Source organism: Aethalodelphis obliquidens, unplaced genomic scaffold (assembly GCF_003676395.1).
Source record: "Aethalodelphis obliquidens isolate GAN/ISIS:26980383/991018 unplaced genomic scaffold, ASM367639v1 scaffold5, whole genome shotgun sequence".
Taxonomy (NCBI): Eukaryota; Metazoa; Chordata; class Mammalia; order Artiodactyla; family Delphinidae; genus Aethalodelphis; species Aethalodelphis obliquidens.
Window position 1 is genome coordinate 15,759,985 of NW_020837949.1, and position 20,102 is coordinate 15,780,086.

At 40.9% G+C, this 20,102-nt stretch overlaps 1 protein-coding gene across 1 annotated transcript in view; it reads left to right on the forward strand.

Moving 5' to 3' along the window:
- The window catches only part of DGKI (diacylglycerol kinase iota), a 258,213-nt gene that overhangs the window by 170,437 nt on the left and 67,674 nt on the right, over nucleotides 1–20,102 (forward strand). The window contains exons 21-24 of the mRNA XM_027101799.1: nucleotides 6,450–6,519; nucleotides 9,072–9,112; nucleotides 10,209–10,336; nucleotides 12,815–12,940. Coding sequence (XP_026957600.1) covers nucleotides 6,450–6,519; nucleotides 9,072–9,112; nucleotides 10,209–10,336; nucleotides 12,815–12,940 — 365 coding nt within the window. The remainder of the gene's footprint in view (nucleotides 1–6,449; nucleotides 6,520–9,071; nucleotides 9,113–10,208; nucleotides 10,337–12,814; nucleotides 12,941–20,102) is intronic.

Here is a 20,102-nt window from a genome sequence, read left to right on the forward strand (position 1 = left end):
TGTTGTTGTTAATGGAAGACTTTCTCACCAGAAGAGGGCTCTTGAAAATGTTGGAATCTCTCTCATTTCCATCTTGTACCACACCATCAATGTTTCTTCATCTTTCAAAGCTGGGTTGGTAATGGCTATTCCATTTCTGCACATTCTTCTGCTGCAGGAGTTGTGGGTGGTAAAGGAGTAGGTTTGAAGAGTGAGAGTTTTGAAAGACAAAACAAAACAGTAGCAAGTCCATTAAGTGGGATTGTAGTTGGACACAGATGCATAAATGCACATTTCTAATCCTCCCTGATGGTCTATTCACTAAGATGAAGAGATATTGATATACAACTTGGTGATGGAAAGAGAGAAAAAAAATGATTGAATAGATGGGTTGAGTGCAGAAAATATCAAGACAGGCAGAGGAGAAATTTGGATGGATACGTAAGAAATTTGGATCTATACATAAGACATTTAAAAGTAGTGATTATTGAGTAGACATTGTTCAGTGAAGCAGAGATTCCCAATTCAAAGGAACCTCTAATTTGCCTCTGCATACATCTTGCCTAAATTTTATGAAAGAAAAAGAATTTCATTCTCAGTAAAGGTGTAGTTAAATGCTAGGTGAATATTGCTTAATTGGATAACCTACTGGAGTGTATAATGGGGCTGCTGTGGAATCATTAAATTATGTGTGCATCAGCTCTGAGTAATTGAATGTAAATTAAGGGCAAGTTTGGCATATGTGGTTCACATAATTTCCCTATCCATTACATATAATTCATGCCAGTTGACTTTCAAAAATATATGTAAGAAATATCAGGTTTGCTTTTGTGCGTGCTATATTTTTAGCATGAGAAACAGATTTTCCATTAGCATACATCAAAAGAGAAAATGCACATATCAGGGATTTTTGAAATGCGTAGTTTTGTTAATATTATTTATTTAAAGAGCATGCAATTTTAGAAGACAGAAAGGAGCATGGTTATGTCCAAGGTTATATCATTCTGCCTACACTGTAGAGCAATGACAGTTGCGTTCATCTAAATCATACCATTTATATGAAGAAAAATAAAAGGTCACAAAATGAGCAAGTCAAGTATCTTCTCTCTTTGATGAATCATTGATTTGATTATGCAGTTTGAGCGGACTGAGGAGACGAGAAGCCCTAAACTAGTACTGAAGGCTGTTGATGTGATTGTTAGTGGCACAGCTCGGGATTATGTGACTGTCTCCTGAAATGTAGCTGTTTCACACAATCACATTTCTCAAGTGTCTACAGTCAGATACTGTTGAAAGGTGCATATTTTTGAGTTTGTTTTCTGGCTCCATCAGAAATTGTCTTTGTACATTGACTTTAATGTGCAGCATTCACAAAGCAAACATATGTCTGACCTTTCTCTTCACTGTCGCTGGCAAGGATGTTGCCACGTCCATCGTAGTGGGTCCATGAGACTATGGGTCCATGGCCCCATGAAATCCTGGTGGCCAGCCTTGACCTCCTGCTAGGGGCTATTTTGTTTCCTTATATCCCCTTTTCCTGCTCAAGTCTGACTCCTGGTCTGCACTGTGCTGCTGGTCACCCTCCTGCTGCCCCTGAATCCAGGATTTCTTAACGCCAGGGTCACCCACTCTACCTGTGTGCCAGGCCCTCTGTGAGGACACAGGTTACCTGATGTAATACCTACAGTGCGTTAGCAATGTGAGTTAAGGCAACACCACAGCAAGTTTTTCCTTAACCTCTATACTAACATCACTACCACTCGCGTGTATTCTGATTCTCTTTTTTGAGTAGGAGAAACGGGTATAGGTAGACAATCTGCGGGAGTTACATGAGTACAGAAGACTCTCATCATCTCTGCGGTTGTCATTAGTTGGTACCATCAGAGTATAAAGAAGTTTACAGATCTTGGCTTTGGGTTATTGCGAATTCCTTTTTGACAATCTGCTTCTCTTTATTCCTGCTCTACTTTTAATCCACCCAGTATACATTCATCTTTGATATTAAGGTCCTCAAGGTATTTCTCTCTTTTTTTTTTTTTCATGGAAAGGCATTTTATTTTAAATATAGCAGTGTGTCAATCCCATGTCAGTCCCAAACTCCCAATCTATCCCTCCCCCAACCCTTCCCACCTGGTAACCATAAGTTTGTTCTCTAAGTCTATGAGTCTATTTCTGTTTTGTAAATAGGTTCATTTGTAACTTTTTTTTTAATTCCACATATAAGCAATATCATATGATACTTGTCTTTCTCTGTCTGATTTACTTCACTTAGTGTGATAATCTCCAGGTCCATCCGTGTTGCTGCAAATGGCATTATTTCATTCTTTTTAATGGCTGAGTAATATTCCATTGTATATACGTACCACATCTTCTTTATCCATTCATCTGTCAATGGACATTTAGGGTGCTTCCATGTCTTGGCTATTGTAAACAGTGCTGCAGTGAACATTGGGGTGCATGTACCCTTTCAAACCATGTTTTTCTCTGGATGTATGCCCATGAGTGGGATTGCTGGGTCATATGGTAGCTCTGTTTTTAGTTTTTTAAGGAACCTCCATACTGTTCTCCATAGTGGCTGCACCAATTTACATTCTCACCAACAGTGTAGGAGGACTCCATTTTCTCCATACCCTCTCCAGCATTTATTGTCTGCAGATTTTTTAATGATGGCCATTCTGACTGGTGTGAGGTGATATCTCATTGTAGTTTTGATTTGCATTTCTCTAATGATTAGTGATTTTGAGCATCTTTTCATGTGCCTCTTAGAGACATTTCTCAAGGTATTTCTCTTGACTTTCATTAGATACTTGTGTCATGAAGTCTGCCAGGTTTTATAATCCTGGCTTATCTTAGTTTTCCGGTTGCACATAATTCTAGACTTCTGCTTGGTTTTTAACTGCCCACCCAAAGTAGACCTTATGACAGTACCTTTCTGGTGTGTACCCTTTTGTACCTTTCTCCACATTGATACAAAGTTACACACATAGATGTACATCATACACATATGGGGTTTTGTTGGTTTTTGAAAAAAAATGGATTTACATTTCTTATGCACTCACTATACATATTATGCCACAATTTATTTATAACAGTAATATACCATGGACATTGTCTTGCTAATACATAAAGCTATAACTCAGTCTTTTAAAACTGCTCCTCTGTTTCATGATATAGATTTAACCTTATCTCTGTGGATAGACATTTATGTTGTATACAGTTTCTGCCTGGAAAAACAATGTTGCAATAAGCATCATTGTACAGATTTGAATGTAAAGTTGTGGCAGAATTGTAACTGGATCACATGCTAAACCATCTGTTAATGTTCGCCATACTTGTATAGAGTTTCTAATTGCAGTCACATAATACATACAGTGAAGCTATCTAAACTCTATAATCAGAATTTTCTTTGCATGAATGTAGTCTCAGTTCCTTGTCTCTGGACTCTCTGTCTCTGCTGTTCCCATTGATTACCATATTTCTAGGGGATTCTTAAGCAGATGGGTACATGGGGGTGGAGAGTAGGTAGTAACATGGCTGGGGAATTTGAGGGAGGAAAAATTCCGAGTTACCAGGCGGTGAACTACCTGTTAAGAAATACTGAAGATTAGTTTAACAGTTAACAAAAGCTGAAGCTATGGAAAATTCTTCAACACCAGAGTCAAAAGAAGTCTTCATAACCATTAAGGTCATCCTTTCTTTTGCCTTCCTCATGTTTTTGCTTGAGTTGAGTTAAAAAAAAAAAAAAACTTCTCTCAAACTTGACCTATACAAATCCCATCCATCCTTCAAAACCCCAAATGATAGTAATTCCTTTAGAAGCCATAAACCTGGGATTTAAGATTATGGCTTCTGTGGTAAGAGAGGCCTGTATTTGAATTATAACTCTACCACTTAATATCTGGATACTTCTGTGAGTTTACTTAAATTCTCAAAGCTGCAATTCTTCATTTACGGCTTGCTTTTATTTTAGATCCCAGAAAAGAGGTTCAGGAAGAATAGTAGAGTAGATGGTAGGAGAAAAGCCAGTTGCTCAGAGAGCTTCAGGTGTTTGATACTCTAGAGGTATTTCAGTACCTTTGAAATAGTCATTCCTATTTTTGTAAGTCTGGATATCATTAAGGCATTTTAATGATTAGAATCTTCTTATTTTGTTGAATCCCCTCTGATATAAACTTTGATTATTTAAATTAGTAGCTTTTTAACCTTTTGGGGATCTCAGATCACTTTGATAATCTATGGAAAGCAGTGGAAAATACACATACATATAGACACACCAAATTTACAGGAAATTGCAGGGAGTTCAAGAATTGTTGAACCCATTTGAAGTGTTTTAAAGAGCTCTATGGCTTTAAAAAATGTTTTCACAGAGCCAACATAACATTCTCTTTAAGCAAAACCCCTTTAAGGAAATTGAGTTATATCAAATGCTTTGTGCATCAAGATACAGAGTAAATAAACGAACAGAAAAATAAGCAAAATAAGTCAGGTACATACATAAAACTCTCCAGATACACAGACACTCACACGTGAAAATGTGTGCAATTATATCAATATTATGTTAACAGCCTGGGGTAAGCTGGTTGTGCGGCTGAGGCAATATATCAACCTGCATTTTATTAAACTAAATTATAGCCAGCATTCCTGAATTTGAATATTCTAGCAATAACACTATCAGTCTTTAGGTTTTCAAAATTAAAAAAGCAAGCATTTCTGTATTCTTTCAGAGTCAATTTTTACCTAGGGAAATTCTGATACTTTTCATGGCGGTCTCTGTAGCACATTCGACATCAAAATTCAGAAAGTATCCTCGGTGTTTATGTCCCTTTACTCTTATAGAAGGAAGTCACATTTCTGTTTGACATCTTTGTTTATTAGCCCTCACAGTTGCCCCTAAATGTTTCAGATCGTTTTCGAATTTCTCGATTTATAATTACAGTTCTCACTAAACTGAGACATGTTAGTCGCTTTAGATGTTTTATGAAAACACATTAAGAACCCTAAGTTCCTTTGAAAACAAGATATCACATGTGTCAAAATATAACTCTCAAAATGTTAAACACAATTCTCATATAAATAGGTACATGTCACGATTTCATTTAGCCCAAAGCTGATTCAAAAAACGAGGACAGGGCTTCCCTGGTGGTGCAGTGGTTGAGAGTCCGCCTGCCGATGCAGGGGACACGGGTTCGTGCCCCGGTCCGGGAGGATCCCACATGCCGCGGAGCGGCTGGGCCCGTGAGCCATGGCTGCCGAGCCTGCGCATCCGGAGCCTCTGCTCCGCAACGGGAGGGGCCACAGCAGTGAGAGGCCCGTGTACCGCAAAAAAAACAAAAACAAACGAGGACTATATATTTATCTCTGTATCCATAGCTCTAGCACTTCTGTATCTCTACATATAAATCTTGGTACCAGTCCTGAGTAAGACCAACTTTTCCTCTATTAATTATTTAATTGGCAGAATGCATTCATATAAAAACTCCATCTACCCAAGATTTCTAATAACGGACCTTTTTGTCCCCGTAACTTTAGGCCCATGGTTCTAAAACTTTAGCATACATCAGACTCACCTCAAAGATGGCTGAGTGTCACTCCCAGGGTTTCTGTAGATCTGGGGTGGCACCTGGGAATTTGTGTTTCTAACAACCTCCCAGTTGATGCTGCTAGTCCGGTGTTCATACTTTTGAGAAGCACTGATTTAGGCAGAAGCTTTGCCTGAGGATCACGTGGGGCAGATTAGACTTCCAGAGAAATCAGTGCAACCCCGATTCGCTCTCTTCTTATCTCTTCTGTGTTCTTCCCATTTCCTTCCCCTGTCCCCCTCTGTACACACAAGATCATGCACACCCAGCCTCACTCCAAGGATTCTCCTTCTGTTTGAACGTCTCAAATCTCTCGTAAGGGTCAAACTCCCAGTGTCCTCCCGCAGAGACCTGGCCTCCCGCGGAGACCTGGCCTCCCTCGTCATTTGTTCCATTTCTGTCCGTGATCTCAATTTCGCTATGAGCCAGGGCCAGAATGCTCCAAATCATGTGTTGTAAACTAGAATGTGCATTTCATGTTTTTAAAAATTATTAACGGCAGAGATTCTTTTAGTAGGGGACATTTTTATGCCTATGTGGAGAACCGAAATACAAATGACAGCCAGCTGCCACTAGTTCCTCAGCTTCATAAAGGGAAAGAGAGTCTCCAAAGGAAGTACATGTCCCAAGTTGTATAATTTATGAATGTTTAAAGGAATGATTGTAAATCTCCTGGAAACTCGATATGGGAGTTGTTATGTGAAATCATTCATTTCAAAGCAGAGTCCCCGTGTGTCCTTGCAGTGAAAAGTATGCTTCCGTCTCTCGCCAGCGCTTTGTGTAGTAAAGGATGCTCACTCTTAGAGATAGGTGATGGGGCAGAATGTGGAGTGAGGGACGCCCCTCAGGTCATTCAAATGGAGCCACCAGGATGTGTATGTCTCTTTCCAGGACCACGAAACCTCCTTCCCCAGGGCGCTCTCAGCTCAGAGACTCTCCCCACGGTGGTGCTTTCTAGATGGTGAGTGTTTCTGTATTTCCTGGAGGGGTGGGGATTGGGGAAGCCACAAGGGCAAGGTATTGATGGATAGAGTGGACTCTAATTTTCCAAAAGACTATTCAGAAACCCTTCACGTGGCCCTTCACGTGATTGCTATTTGCATCTCAAACGATGTGAACTTGCTGATGTCGCAACACACTTTCCTAAAGTTATCTCCCTCAAAGCAAGTTGGTTAATCTGGCCGAACTTCTCAACATCAGATTGCTCAAGGTGATTATTTCCCTTTCATGCCCCTTTTCCAAAAACGTGTTGAGTACTTGTCTTCAGGCCAGTAGATTGATTCCATAAAGCACGAGGACGGGTACTCATTGGTATGTCGTTTGCATATTATGGAACTTCCATATTATTTTCAGTAAACCATCATTTCAGGATGAGGTATAAATTTTTGTGAAAGGGTAGGCACTTTCAGTTGTGTTCACATCTGCTCTGCTGTTATTGAATGTATAGTAGGTCGGTCATCTTCTGATTGGTTAATGAGCCCATTTTCCATCTCTTTCTCCCTAAATGCTGCCTAATCCCACTTTTCTATCCAGTTACTCATTTTACAGTACATTCCTGCTTAGATACTCCCAGTGTATCTACTACCCGGCATCTCTCTTGTCTGTGTGGGCATTTAGCTTTCACTGTAGACCTTTCTTTTGTTCAGCTTTGTGTGCATCTGAAAGGATATAAATGTGGATAAGAGAATGACAGGATGTGTGAGGGTGTGAATATTTTTTGAAGATGAGCACCTGTATCGATATCAAATCTAATCCACGTACATCATGACATCGGTTTTCATTAATGGCTTGTCAGCTGCCTCTGAAGATAATCTATACTGCTTTTCTTCCAGGTCCTTTATTCCCTAGTGATGAGAAGCGCAATCATTTGTTCTTCCTGAATCCACAGAGGAACAACTTATATTTAAGAAAATTACAAAAATGTATATGAATTGTTCTATATAGTCTATTTTATATACAGTCTTAGATAAAATTACAAGTGTGGTTAATGGTCTAGATATTAGTTTTACTCTAGAAATAGTTTCGTTAAGAACATTTAACAGGTGATTACAGTCATGGTTAAAAGAACAAAGTAGACAAAGTCCTTCTCAGGCAAATTTTACTCTGTTGCCTGAGTATGAGGGCAAGAACCATGATTGTCTTATTTCTTAGCTTATTTCCTTTGGAGAGAAGCTACTCGTTAAATATCTATGATTTTTGAATGATTATTTGTATTTTGAGTTTTTCCCTCTAGTACTATGTACTTTGTAGAAAATCTGTTTATAATACTGGACTCTTAGATCGATTTAAATGAGGAGGAACATAATTCTTTTGAATATTGATAATAATCAAGATTAATTTCTAGAAGCCCAAAGTTTGTCATTAAGTTGTTTTTTTTCCCCCCCTCAAACTACAGATGCAGGCAAGTCCCTTATAGGGTTGCTTAAATAATTTTTGTTTTTTCTGTTTTAGCTTTCTTCAGACATGGCTTAGGGACTCAGTTTTAAAGTGAAATGATGCCTTTCATACCACATGTGGTCCCGAGCTCTGCATCTTCAAACTGTTTTCCAAAATGAGAATCACTTCCTCAGGAAGTCAGGCTACCTACAGTATTTTTTTGTTTATTTTTGGTTTTCCTAGCTTTATTTACTTGATAAATACATATTGAGTCCCAGCTCTGTTGAGGGTTCTGTGCTGATATCTTGAGACATAAAAGAAGAAATGAAACACAGATCTTTAAAGAGGCAGATATCTTAGTCTCAGAGTTCTCTGTGAAGATAGTTTTTATCAACCATGCACAAAATGCAAATGTGCATATAGAGGTAGGAGCAACAAATTCTACCTGGGGCAAGGAGGATGGGGCTGAGGAAGGTTTCACAGAAGAGGTGGCATTTGAGTTGGTCCTTACGACATGATGTATTATTAAAAGCAGTTTATTGAGATATAGTTGATTTACAATGTTGTGTTAGTTTCAGGTGTACAGCAAAGTAATTCAGACACATATATTGGGCTGGCCAAAAACTTCGTTCGCTTTTCAGTACAAATAAGACATTTTTCATTTTCACCAAGAACTTTATTGAACAATGTATTCATTAATCGAATGAACTTTTTTGGCCAACCCTATGTGTGTAAGTTCTTTTTCAAATTCTTTTCCATTATACGTTATTACAAGATATTGAGTATAGTTCCCTGTGCTACACAGTAGGTCCTTGTTGGTTATCTGTTTTACATACAGTAGTGTTTATATTTTAATCCCAAACTCCTAATTTATCCCTCCCTCCCTTTCCTCTTTGGTAACCATAAGTTTGTTTTCTATGGGTTAAGACATGGTTTAGGTAGACACGTGTAATGCGGAAGGGCTTCCTAAGCAGTGGAATAGCGGCAGCAGAGGTGTGAAGTCCTGAGTGTTTCTAAGTAGATTTAGGGACTGACTGGGATGTAAGGTTTTTGATTGTCATCGTAGGTGAGAAGGTTGTAAATCTGGTGCCAGAACACAGGCCTCTCTGAATGCCGTATACGTTTCTTTCTCCCTAGCTACTTCTGCTGATCGCTTTTATCGAATAGACAGATCTCAGGTAAGTTTGCTTGAGCCTATTTGTGAAAGAGAAAAACTCCCCAGGAACTATACTAATCTCTTACTTTTTTTTTCAACAAAAACACTGAAATGTGTACAAACTCTGGAATGGTATTCATAGTCTCAGCTATGAGCTTGTTATTTGTCTTCACGTGTTTTGTGATCTGTGGACTCAAGGTGATATGGTTTGACCTTGAAGATGAATCCAGAAGATAGGTAGGCTTCTAGACGTTGTCACCAGCCTGCACTCCAAATCTTCATTCACACTGCTACTTTTACTGCTTCCTAGCCAAATTTTATGCCTTTTTAACTTTATTTCTGATTAGCAAATTTGAGACCTCAAGTGTATATTATGTTGCTTGGTTTCAACTCACCACTTCCCAGAGTTCAGTAATGAGAAAAAAAAATGCTTATGCCCAATGATAGCTAGTGCTCCCACTGGAAAAGAAGGTACAGAATGGAATCCACTGATAAAACCAGTTGTTAGGGCTTCCCTGGTGGCGCAGCGGTTGAGAGTCCGCCTGCCGATGCAGGGGACGCGGGTTCGTGCCCCGGTCCGGGAAGATCCCACATGCCGCGGAGCGGCTGGGCCCGTGAGCCATGGCCGCTGAGCCTGCGCATCCGGAGCCTGTGCTCCGCAATGGGAGAGGCCGTGACAGTGAGAGGCCTGCGTACCGCAAAAAAAACAAAAAAAACCCAAAAACCAGTTGTTAGCCATGCCACTTAGCTTTGACCGGATCCTGGAAGTCCAGGTCATCGTACATGCATGCTGGACCAAGTTGCATGTAGGGTGTCACTTCTTTGATAGCATTTGGGAAGAAGAAGAGGCAAGACCATCTCTGGTTATACCTAACAGTATCCTGGTCAGAGTCCCAAACCAAGAAGGATTCAACTCTCCCCTTCCTCAGCCTCTTGCTACCATGTTGTTTCTGGGAGGGATGCCCACTGGTCAGGCCTCTGAAAATACACTGTGGTCATTTGCTATGTCATAAAATTTCATTATTCCTCAAGACCAAGAATGCTTTGTTTTGTTGTTCTTCAGATGATGGATGTGAACACCTTATCAGTCATCTGACAGACTCCTTTTTCTTCCTTAGGAACACTTGCACTTTGTGATGGAGATTTCTCAAGATGAGATTTTTATTCTGGACCCAGATATGGTGTTGTCACAGCAGGCAGGGACACCCCCAGGAATGCCTGATCTGGTGGTGGAGCAAGCCTCCGGGTGAGTGGGCTTCTTCCTTGGTGGTGTGGTGGTGAGGCTGGCCGCAGGGTCACATCGTGTCTGGTTTGGCCTTGCACTTGACATTTCTAATGAAATCAAACTATTTTGAAATACAGGCTTTCTTGTATTTCCTTAGAGTGTAGTACAGCTCGTTCCATTCTAAGTCTGTCTTATGAATGTCTGGGCAGAATTACTCTTTCCACTCAGATCTGTGTCATGTCTGAGGCTTCTTTACCCACCACACCAGCATTTCCTACCAAACTAGAAAACACTAGTATTTGCGTTTGTGCATATACATCTGTAATGCCTGTATTATCACATTAAAAAATGACACAGGTGGGGCTTCCCTGGTGGCGCAGTGGTTGAGAGTCCGCCTGCCGATGCGGGGAACGCGGGTTCGTGCCCCGGTCCGGGAAGATCCCACATGCCGCGGAGCGGCTGGGCCCGTGAGCCATGGCCGCTGAGCCTGCGCGTCCGGAGCCTGTGCTCCGCAACGGGAGAGGCCACAGCAGTGAGAGGCCCGCGTACCGCAAAAAAAAATGACACAGGTGGTTTGACAATTATTTTTTTTCTCCACATCTCTTCTCTTCTTCCTCTGCTCCTCTTCTTCCTCATCCTTCTCTTTTTTCTCCTGTATCAAGGCAGCCTGATACATGTAGATATCAAGCACTTATAATTATGAGTCGCACACTGTGCTAAATGCCTTTCTCATATCCCTACTATTACTTCATAGTGACTTAATCATCTTAAGTGCTCTATGCTTATTTCCTCATCTGTAAAACGGACATGATAATACCTACTCAGACAATTGTTTTAAAATTAAATGAGTTGATACATGTAAAATTAGGGCAGTTGGTGGCACTTGGTAGACACTCATTAAAAATCATGTTATTGAAATCGTCATCATCATTTCACAATGACCCTGCAGATTTGGTACTGTTATTATTTTAAATCCATAGATAACAAAATTGAGGTTTAGAGAGTTTTTGTAACTTGACCAGTATTGCACAAAAAATAAAAGGGAGAAGTTGAGATCTATTCCATGCTAGAGCCCATGTGTATTTTAACCACCACACTGCCCCACCAAAACATATTAACATTTCTAGATTATTTCGTAAATTTAGAAATGTTTATTTAGAGAGCTTTTTTATGTGCCAGGTACTACTGTAAGCACTTGGGAAACAACAGTGCAAAAGTAAAAACACAGAAACCTTGGCCCTTGTGAAGTTAAATGAACTTTTGTAGTTTACTGGTACATAGACGCTAAGGAGTGAAAATAAGGATTTCCCCGGAGAGCACACACACGTGCACTCGAAGGGCATGTGCAAGTGTGTGCACATACTTATACACTATTAGCAGACACATTCACTTGAGGTAAGCCTCATGCCTGTTCACCCCTGTTCACTAATTCGACCACAGCTGCCATTTCTGAGCATCCCACTCCGCCAGGCCAGCTGATAGCAGTGGTTCGTCCCTAGTCTGTGCGGGGCCAAGAGAAAACAGAAGTGGCGGCTGGAACAGATTTACAGCTGTGTTTAGGAGCCGGAACGACTGATACCGGAGCTGTCCTGGCATGAAGGGAAAGCCGACAGGCACGAAGGATGGCCTGATAAAAAACCCCGGGGGTCCCGAAGGTAGTGGGAAAGCCACACACGATAAGTCAGGACTGTCAGTTGTGGGGAAAGCAGGTGTGATGCCGCGTCCCGCCGTAGAAGCGGTAGGTGCTGGAGTCTAGGTGTCCTCCCACCCCACCTGATTGGGGCCGTAGCGTTGGATCTGGTGAAGGGTGAGCCCATTTTGCCAAGCTCGTCCTGGGTTCTGCCCTCTCAGTCATTCTCTATCAGCTCTAGCTCCAGAGATAAAGTAGCCTGCAAATCCACGAGAACTTGAATCCGTTCCTTTCTCATTTCTTTGTCTCTTTCCATTGTCCCCTCTGGAAATAAACTGAGAGCTGGGAAGCTGTGAAAGAGCAAATCTAGGCTTTGTCTTTTCTAACCTGTCTTTCTACATCAGGCGCCATTGTTTCTTATCTATGTCATATTTAAAATTACTTAATCTTTTTTTTTTTTTTTTTTTTGCGGTACGCGGGCCTCTCACTCTTGTGGCCTCCCCCCATTGCCACCGGCCATGGCTCACGGGCCCAGCCGCTCCGCTGCACGTGGGATCTTCCCAGACCGGGGCACGAACCCATGTCCCCTGCATCAGCAGGTGGACTCTCAACCACTGCGCCACCAGGGAAGCCCTAAAATTACTTAATCTTGAAATTCAGTTTTCTCATCTATAAAGAGGGCAGCAGCATACAAAGAGTTCCTGATGGTTGAGAAAATTAAACGGACTAATAAGGGTGAAATACCTCGTAAATACCCAATAAAGATTCACTTCCGTCCTCACATTTGGAGACAAGAATCATCCTGAGAAAGAGCAGACTAAGTCCTGTGGCTGACCTTGAATGTCTGCTGCCCTTCTCCTCCCTCCCAGAATGACAGACTGGTGGAATCCTGCCCTCCGGAAACGCATGCTGAGTGACAGTGGGCTGGGAATGATAACTCCGTATTACGAAGAAGACTCAGATCTGAAAGATTTCAGCCACTCCCGAGTGCTACAGTAAGAGCTCTTTCTGTCTCTTGTCCTGTGTACCACTGGGGTTGCTGGGAGAGGATTCTGTGGGGTACTAGCCAATGGGAAGGATTCTCTTCTCAATGGTGCTCCAGCTGTCTCCTGATTGTGTCACCCTGTTCACCTTGCTCCCTTTTCCTCACCCCGAAGCTCCCAGTGGAGCCTCGCTTTCCATTTCTCTTGTTCCCGAGCCTCAGTGAGACCTTGCATACGGACCTACAACTACTCTGAACCTCACCAGGGTTTGCTTTACTGGAACCCAGTGTTTACCAGATGCCCCTGTGTTTGCCATACTGTGAGGACATGCATGAGAGTGACATGAGTAGTTTGGAAGTGATGCAGAGTGTTTCATTTGTGTGAAGATTGTGATGTGCTGTGACAGGTCAGTTTCATGCGTCTCCGGTTCTGAGCCTCTGGCTGTGATGTGTAATATTGCCAAGTGGTTTTGATGGCTGCGGTGCAGTCTTGTAGTCTCTCTGGGTAAATGATGCAGCATTTGTTCAAAGGTCAGGAGAGTGGGTGTGCTTTCATCTGAGGGATGGGTACTGAGTTTTGCAACAGTGTTGGTACACTCGTGTCCCGAGAATCCTCCCTCCTGTCACCCCTCCTTGCAGAAGCAGCTTCAAGGTGCACCCTGTGGTCATGGACACAGTCATGTGCACCCACTGTTTGACTCCAGTCCAGTCACCCCATCTCAGAGGTTGTATAAGTTCGTTGTAATTCGTGAGATCAGGCTGGTTCCCAGTCCGATTCAAGGTCCTAATCGAATGGGGACAGTGGCCTTGTAACTATGCAGTCTTACCATCTTTACAAAATAACAAGATGATTGAGATTCTTAGAAGTCTAGGGTTAACAGAAGAGGCAGGGCAATGCATTGTTTCTAAGACCGGAAGCAATTTCGGTGTGAAAGGGGAGGAAAAAGAGAAATCTGAAGCTAATTATTTTGGTGGTAAAGGTTCTACTCAGACACCCCAAGGGCAAAAGGTGATTTCGTTTTAATTGCTTCTCTGTACTACCTCTTATTCTGTGTGTGAAGAGTGGAAAGGAGAAAATGAATTACTATGGATTTTCCTTTTTAATTAAACCGCGTTGTTAGTTTCCGATGGCAATTTGATTGCTTACAATTCAGGGCATTTTTTTTCATTTCTTTTGTATGTGGAATTGAGGCTGGTGAACCAGGCTGAGCCAGCCACCCACTGACAGCTAAAAAAGTGACCATCTAGCTTTGGGCAGGTTTATTTGAACATTAGGGTTTTCATTAGCCATAGAAATAGAAATTAAGACTAGACAAACCAGAGGAGTGATTGAGTTATTCTTATATACAGGCTGTTTCCAAAAGTGGAAACAAAAGTTCAGGCACGTGAGCTCAATCTAGTTTCCTATGCCCTGATTTTTCTGTGTATAGTATGTTAACATATATATCATGATACGTGAGATTGTTTCTAAGACAGTTAACTATTCTTTCCAAGAATCACAGATAAATGTACCATTTTATATAATAGTCAAGTTCTGAAAACCCTTTCTCAAAATCAACTCTTATTTTTTATTCGGGTTATATTATCCTTTTAGGAATTCCTCTTCATATTTCCTTGAGCTTCCACTGGCAGCTACTAGTTTTCCTGGATATTTATACTACCTTATGCCTCAAATGCACTAGAGCAGCTGACTCCTTTTTAAAACATTTTTCTGTCAAGTAACTTAGAAAACAAACATTCACTTCTAGCTTTGAGTCTTTCCAGCTGAACCTCCAGATACTGTGTAACAGAGACAAGTTGTCCCCGCTGGGCTCTGTCTGAACCTTTGACTCACAGAATGTACGAACAAAATAAAATGGTTGCTTTAAATCATTTACATACTCTACCTTACCCAGTTTGTCTATTAATTCTGAAAATTTTTGTGTGTGTGTGTTCATTAATTCCTTTAGGAAGAACATCTCTTTATTTATTACTTCAGAGAGCATCTTTGATACACATACGTATAATTGCAGTTATAGAACAATGGAATTATGTAATACTATATATTTTATACAGATAGGTAATGTATAATAAGGTCAGTAATAGCTGGTATTGATACCTGCTACGTGCTTAGCACTATGGTTAAATTACCCTTAAATCTTTCAACAACTTTTAACTCTCACATTGCTTAACAGATGAATGAACTGAAGCTCATAGAGTTTAAAATATTCATCTTAGGTCACCCAAGATAACTGTGGTTTGAGTGAGGTCTGCTTGACTTCTGACTCTGCCATACTGCACTGTTTTCCTGAAGGGCCAGTGCAAAGGCAGGGTGCCCAGAGTCCCAGGGCCCAAGAAAGGTTTACTTTGGTATCTCTCTTTGTAAGCATTTGTAAGGTGAAAAATTCTACAGTGTAGGAAGACTACATATGCACATTAAATATGTACAGCTGCAAATTTACCCACAAGTAAATACTAATGTGCCAACAACACTGAAATATCATGTTATTGTTTTATGTCATTACTTGCATTAAATCTTTCTATCCATAGCAACATACAGTAGCATAAAAATATAGTTTTATGGGGTTTTTTGTTTTGTGTTATCTTTTTACTTTTCATCACCTGTATTGAACAGTGCATACGCTTTTAGAATTTGCCACTTCATGCAACATCAAATGTTTAAAATTCATTCACGTCGATGTTACGGAATGCAAGTCTGTGTGCCCAAGGCACAGTAAGGCCAAACAACTGAAACGTCAGAGTTTGGAGCAGAGAAAAGTTTCTTGCAGGGCCAAGCAAGGAGAATTGGTGGCTTATGCCCAAAAGACCCAAACTCCCCGAAGGGTTTCAGCAAAGCATTTTTAAAGGCAAGGTAGGGGAGAGGGGGTCTCAGGGGATGTGACCAGCTTGTGCACAGTTCTCTGATTGGTTGATGGTGATCAATTCTTAGGCACCGGAAGGTCTGTGGGGCTCCTTGCTCATGATCACCAAGTAGTTAATTTATTCCATTTGGTGGTGGTTTTAACATCTGGAAAAGTCTGGAAATATGCATCCGATACTATTATCTAGGTACTTCAGAGAGGAGCTACAGCAGAAGACATGGGGGAGGGGTCTGTCCTGGGACGGCCTCATAGAGTGCTCCTTGGTTACGTGGATGTGTGTAGATTTTAAATCATTTAATTTGGTATAGAATATTGTGTTATACAAATATGCCGTGACTTATTCCTCCATTTAGATATTGATTTCTAATATTTTATTATTTAAAAATACAGTGAACATTTTGCGTGTGTCCACCTGTGTCATAGGGTGTATATACAGTTTCAACATTTTAAAAAATTATTTATTTATTTATTTTTGGCTGCGTTGGGTCTTAGTTGCGGCTGCAGGATCTTCGTTGAGGCATGTGGGATCTATTTTTGTTGCTGTGCCCCGGTTCTTTGTTGAGGTGCATGGACTTCTCTCTAGTTGTGGCATCGCGGGCTCCAGGGCACGTGGGCCCTGTAGTTGTGGCATGCAGGCTTCTCTCTAGTTGTGGCATGTGGGTTTTCTCTCTCTGTAGTTGTGGTGCGCGGGTTTCAGAGCACATGTGCCTTGTAGTTTTGTGGCACGTGGGCTCTAGTTGAGGCACGCAGGCTCAGTGGTTGTGGTGCAGGCTCAGTTGCCCTGCGGCATGTGGGATCTTAGTTCCCCAACCAGGGATCCAACCCATGTCCTCTGCATTGGAAGGTGGAATCTTTTTTTTTTTTAATAGATGTATTTATTTATTTCTGTTTGGCTGCGTTGGGTCTTCGTTGCTGTGCGCGGGCTTTCTCTAATTGCGGCGAGCAGGGGCTACTCTTCGTTTCGGTGTGCAGGCTTCTCATTGTGGTGGCTTCCCTTGTTGTGGAGCATGGGCTCTAGGCACGCAGGCTTCAGTAGTTGTGGTGCAAGGTTTCAGTAGTTGTGTCTCGTGAGCTCTAGAGCGCAGGCTCAGTAGTTGTGGCTCACGGGCTTAGTTGCTCTGGGGCATGTAGGATCTTCCTGGACCAGGGCTCGAACCCGTGTCCCCTGCATTGGCAGGTAGACTCTTAACCACTGCCAACGGGAAGTCCCAAGAAGGTGGATTCTTTACCACCAGACCACCAGGGAAGTCCCTATACAGTTTCAACTTTGGTCCATGTTGCACAATTTACTTTCCCATTAGGAACATTTAAGAATCAGTATGTGAAGGGACCTGAAGAAGTATTGTAATATTCTAGGTACAACTATAGCATCTATTGCTTTCAGCCTTAAAGCCCCAGTCAACTTGGAGATAGTAAAAGTTCAATTTTAACATCTTGTTCACCAGGCTAAATAATTCTATAAGAAAATGAAAGGGAAATTTTAAATTCTTAGAACTGAAAATACTGTTTATCAGAATTTGCAGGAAATAACAGAAGTGGTATTCACAGAATGATTTATGACTCTAAATCATTTATTAAGAGAAAAATGATTCCATACAAATAAAGCATTCAATTTGATAAACTGGATAAAGACTCAGAGTAGAGAACAAAGAAACAAGAGTGAAGAGAAGGAATAAAGATAGAAATCAATGACAAGGGGAATAAAACAGACAAAATAAATGATTAACCAAGAATAAAATTTTTAAAAACTGGTTCTTTCGAAAGGTAAATAAGAGACAAAATTCTGAGAAGCTTAATTTTAAAATACAGGAGATAGAAAGGAATGCAACGCCAGTGCTTTTCCAGCTCATTCTTCCTCCATGGCACCCAGTCAGCATCTGCTCAAGACACCTTTCCCCTCTAAACTCTAACTGACCCAACCTACCCCCCACAGTCCCCCGGAGAGGGGAGCACGGCTCCTCAGGGTTTTCTCATAGTTTTAACTTTAGCTTCTAAGATTCATCAGCCTCCCTCCTACTTCAGGGAGAGCAGACAGAATGAACAAACAGAATGAAGTAGATTTCTGTTATTACTGGCACTGGTTACATTTATATTAAAATTCCATTTAGATACATTACAATTTTTAAAGAAAGATTTGTAGAGTCGTACCTTGGTATCTGTGGGGAATCGGTTCCAGGACCAAAATCAATGGATGCTCAAGTCCCATAGTCAAAGCTCTGTATTTGCAGATCCATATCTGCAAATTCGGCCAACTGTGGATCCTAAACTTGGTACACGATCGCGATTGGTTGACTCAGGATTTGGAACTCATGGATACATACATACATATGTATAATATATATATATTATGTATGTATCTGTAATAGCTTCATTTTTCTCTTGTCTTCAGCTGTTTCCTTTACCCAGTTTCTTCTTTGGAACTTTAGGTGATGGCCTGATTCTAATATATGTAGCTTTTCCATGTCTGTGTGTGTATGTGTGTACTGTCTACTTATACACAGGTCCTCTAGGGGAGACTACCATTCCAAAGAAGGATATGCAACACATATAGGATCTTCAAATCCTATGAACACAATAAAAACAATATTTTTACAAGATAAATTTATTTATTTTTGACTGCATTGGATCTTTGTTGCTGCGCTCGGGCTTTCCCTAGTTGCAGTGAGCGGGGGCTACTCTTCATTTTAGTGCAAGGGCTCCTCATTGCAGTGGCTTCTCTTGTTGCAGAGCACGGGCTCTAGGCACACGGGCTTCAGTAGTTGTGGCATGCAAGCTCAGTAGTTGTGGCTCGGGGGCTGTAGAGCGCAGGCTCGGTAGTTGTGGCACACAGGCTTAGGTGCTCCGCGGCATGTGGGATCTTCCCGGACCAGGGCTTGAACCCATGTCCCCTGCATTGGCAGGTGGATTCTTAACCACTGCGCCACCAGGGAAGCCCCAGAAACAATCTTTAAGAAAGAATTTTGAAATAAATTGGAGAGAAGTAGTTGACTCACACTGTTACTGCTAGGACCATAAGGAATTTGTCTTTAAGTTAAAAAAAAAGTTTTCAGTGTCTACGAAAGTGCTACTAAAATAACATGTTTCTGGAAAGACATTCGCTCTCATCATTAATTGAACCACCACAATTCATAACGACTATATTTCATTTGGGCAGGAGATTCATAAGGAAGTAATTAACTAAAATTTTAGCAGACAGAATCTGATTCCAAAGGAAGACTTTTCCCAACTTTATGATCTATGAGATAAAAAAAAAAAAGGCACTGAGTGAAAACTCTAGTATATTCTTTCCAAGTCCTCTTTGAGGAAAGGACAGACCTACCTCTGAACTTACCTCTGAACCTCTGGGTTAAGGGAAAACAGGTAAAGGGACTGCAAGGCATTGTTTAGTTTATGAATAAAAATAATCTTTTCTAGTTCTTATGTTTTGTGGTTTGTGCAAAACCCCCAAAAGTAAAAGAAAAGGAAAAAATGCACATGTTCTTAGTATCTCCAAGTCCTGAGCCTAGAAGACCTAAGGTGAAGGTCACACAGGTAAAAATAAAAGATCTTGCCACTGGATTAAGACACTGGGGAGACAGTGTAGGGAACCACCAAAGGCAGACATTCAGTCCAGACATCTGTGTACTCAGGTATCTGTTACCTGCTTAGCTTAAGCAGGGTTGATGGATTTTTATGATCAGTGGAGCATTTCTCTCTCTAACAAGAGACAGAGTTATAAAAAATTGAACTATAATGTATCTGGTCTGATTTATGACTTCACTAGAATCTAAGAAATGGGTTGAGCCATTCAGTTAGTCATTAATTTATTGAGAAAATATGTATTCCGCACCTTCTAGGTAGAAGCAATCCATATACCTAGGCGCTGACGATGTAAAACTAAATGAGAAATTATTGTCTTTGAAGAACTTATATTCAGAGGGGAAATAATAAACCAATTATTATAGTTCCCTCTGATAAGTGCTATAATGGATATATGCGTAGAGCGTTCTGGAAACAAGAGGAAAGAGAATTTGCTGCTTTCTCCAGATTTTACTTTTTTATTTTTATATGAAAATGATGAATATTTAAAGAATTAATGAAAACACAAGCCACTAAGAAAGAAAGAGGCTTTTTAAGGGCTCTATGCTTATTTTCTTCAACTTTTGCCCATAAACAGGTATCTGCTTTTCATCATTATATCACCAGAAATACCTCTCAAATAATTCAGTACTCCATGACAGTTGCACATCACTCTACCTAATGTGTATTTAAGGATGTCTGTACAACCTGGCAAGTTACTTAGGGATATTCAAAACACCTAACAATACCTTAAAC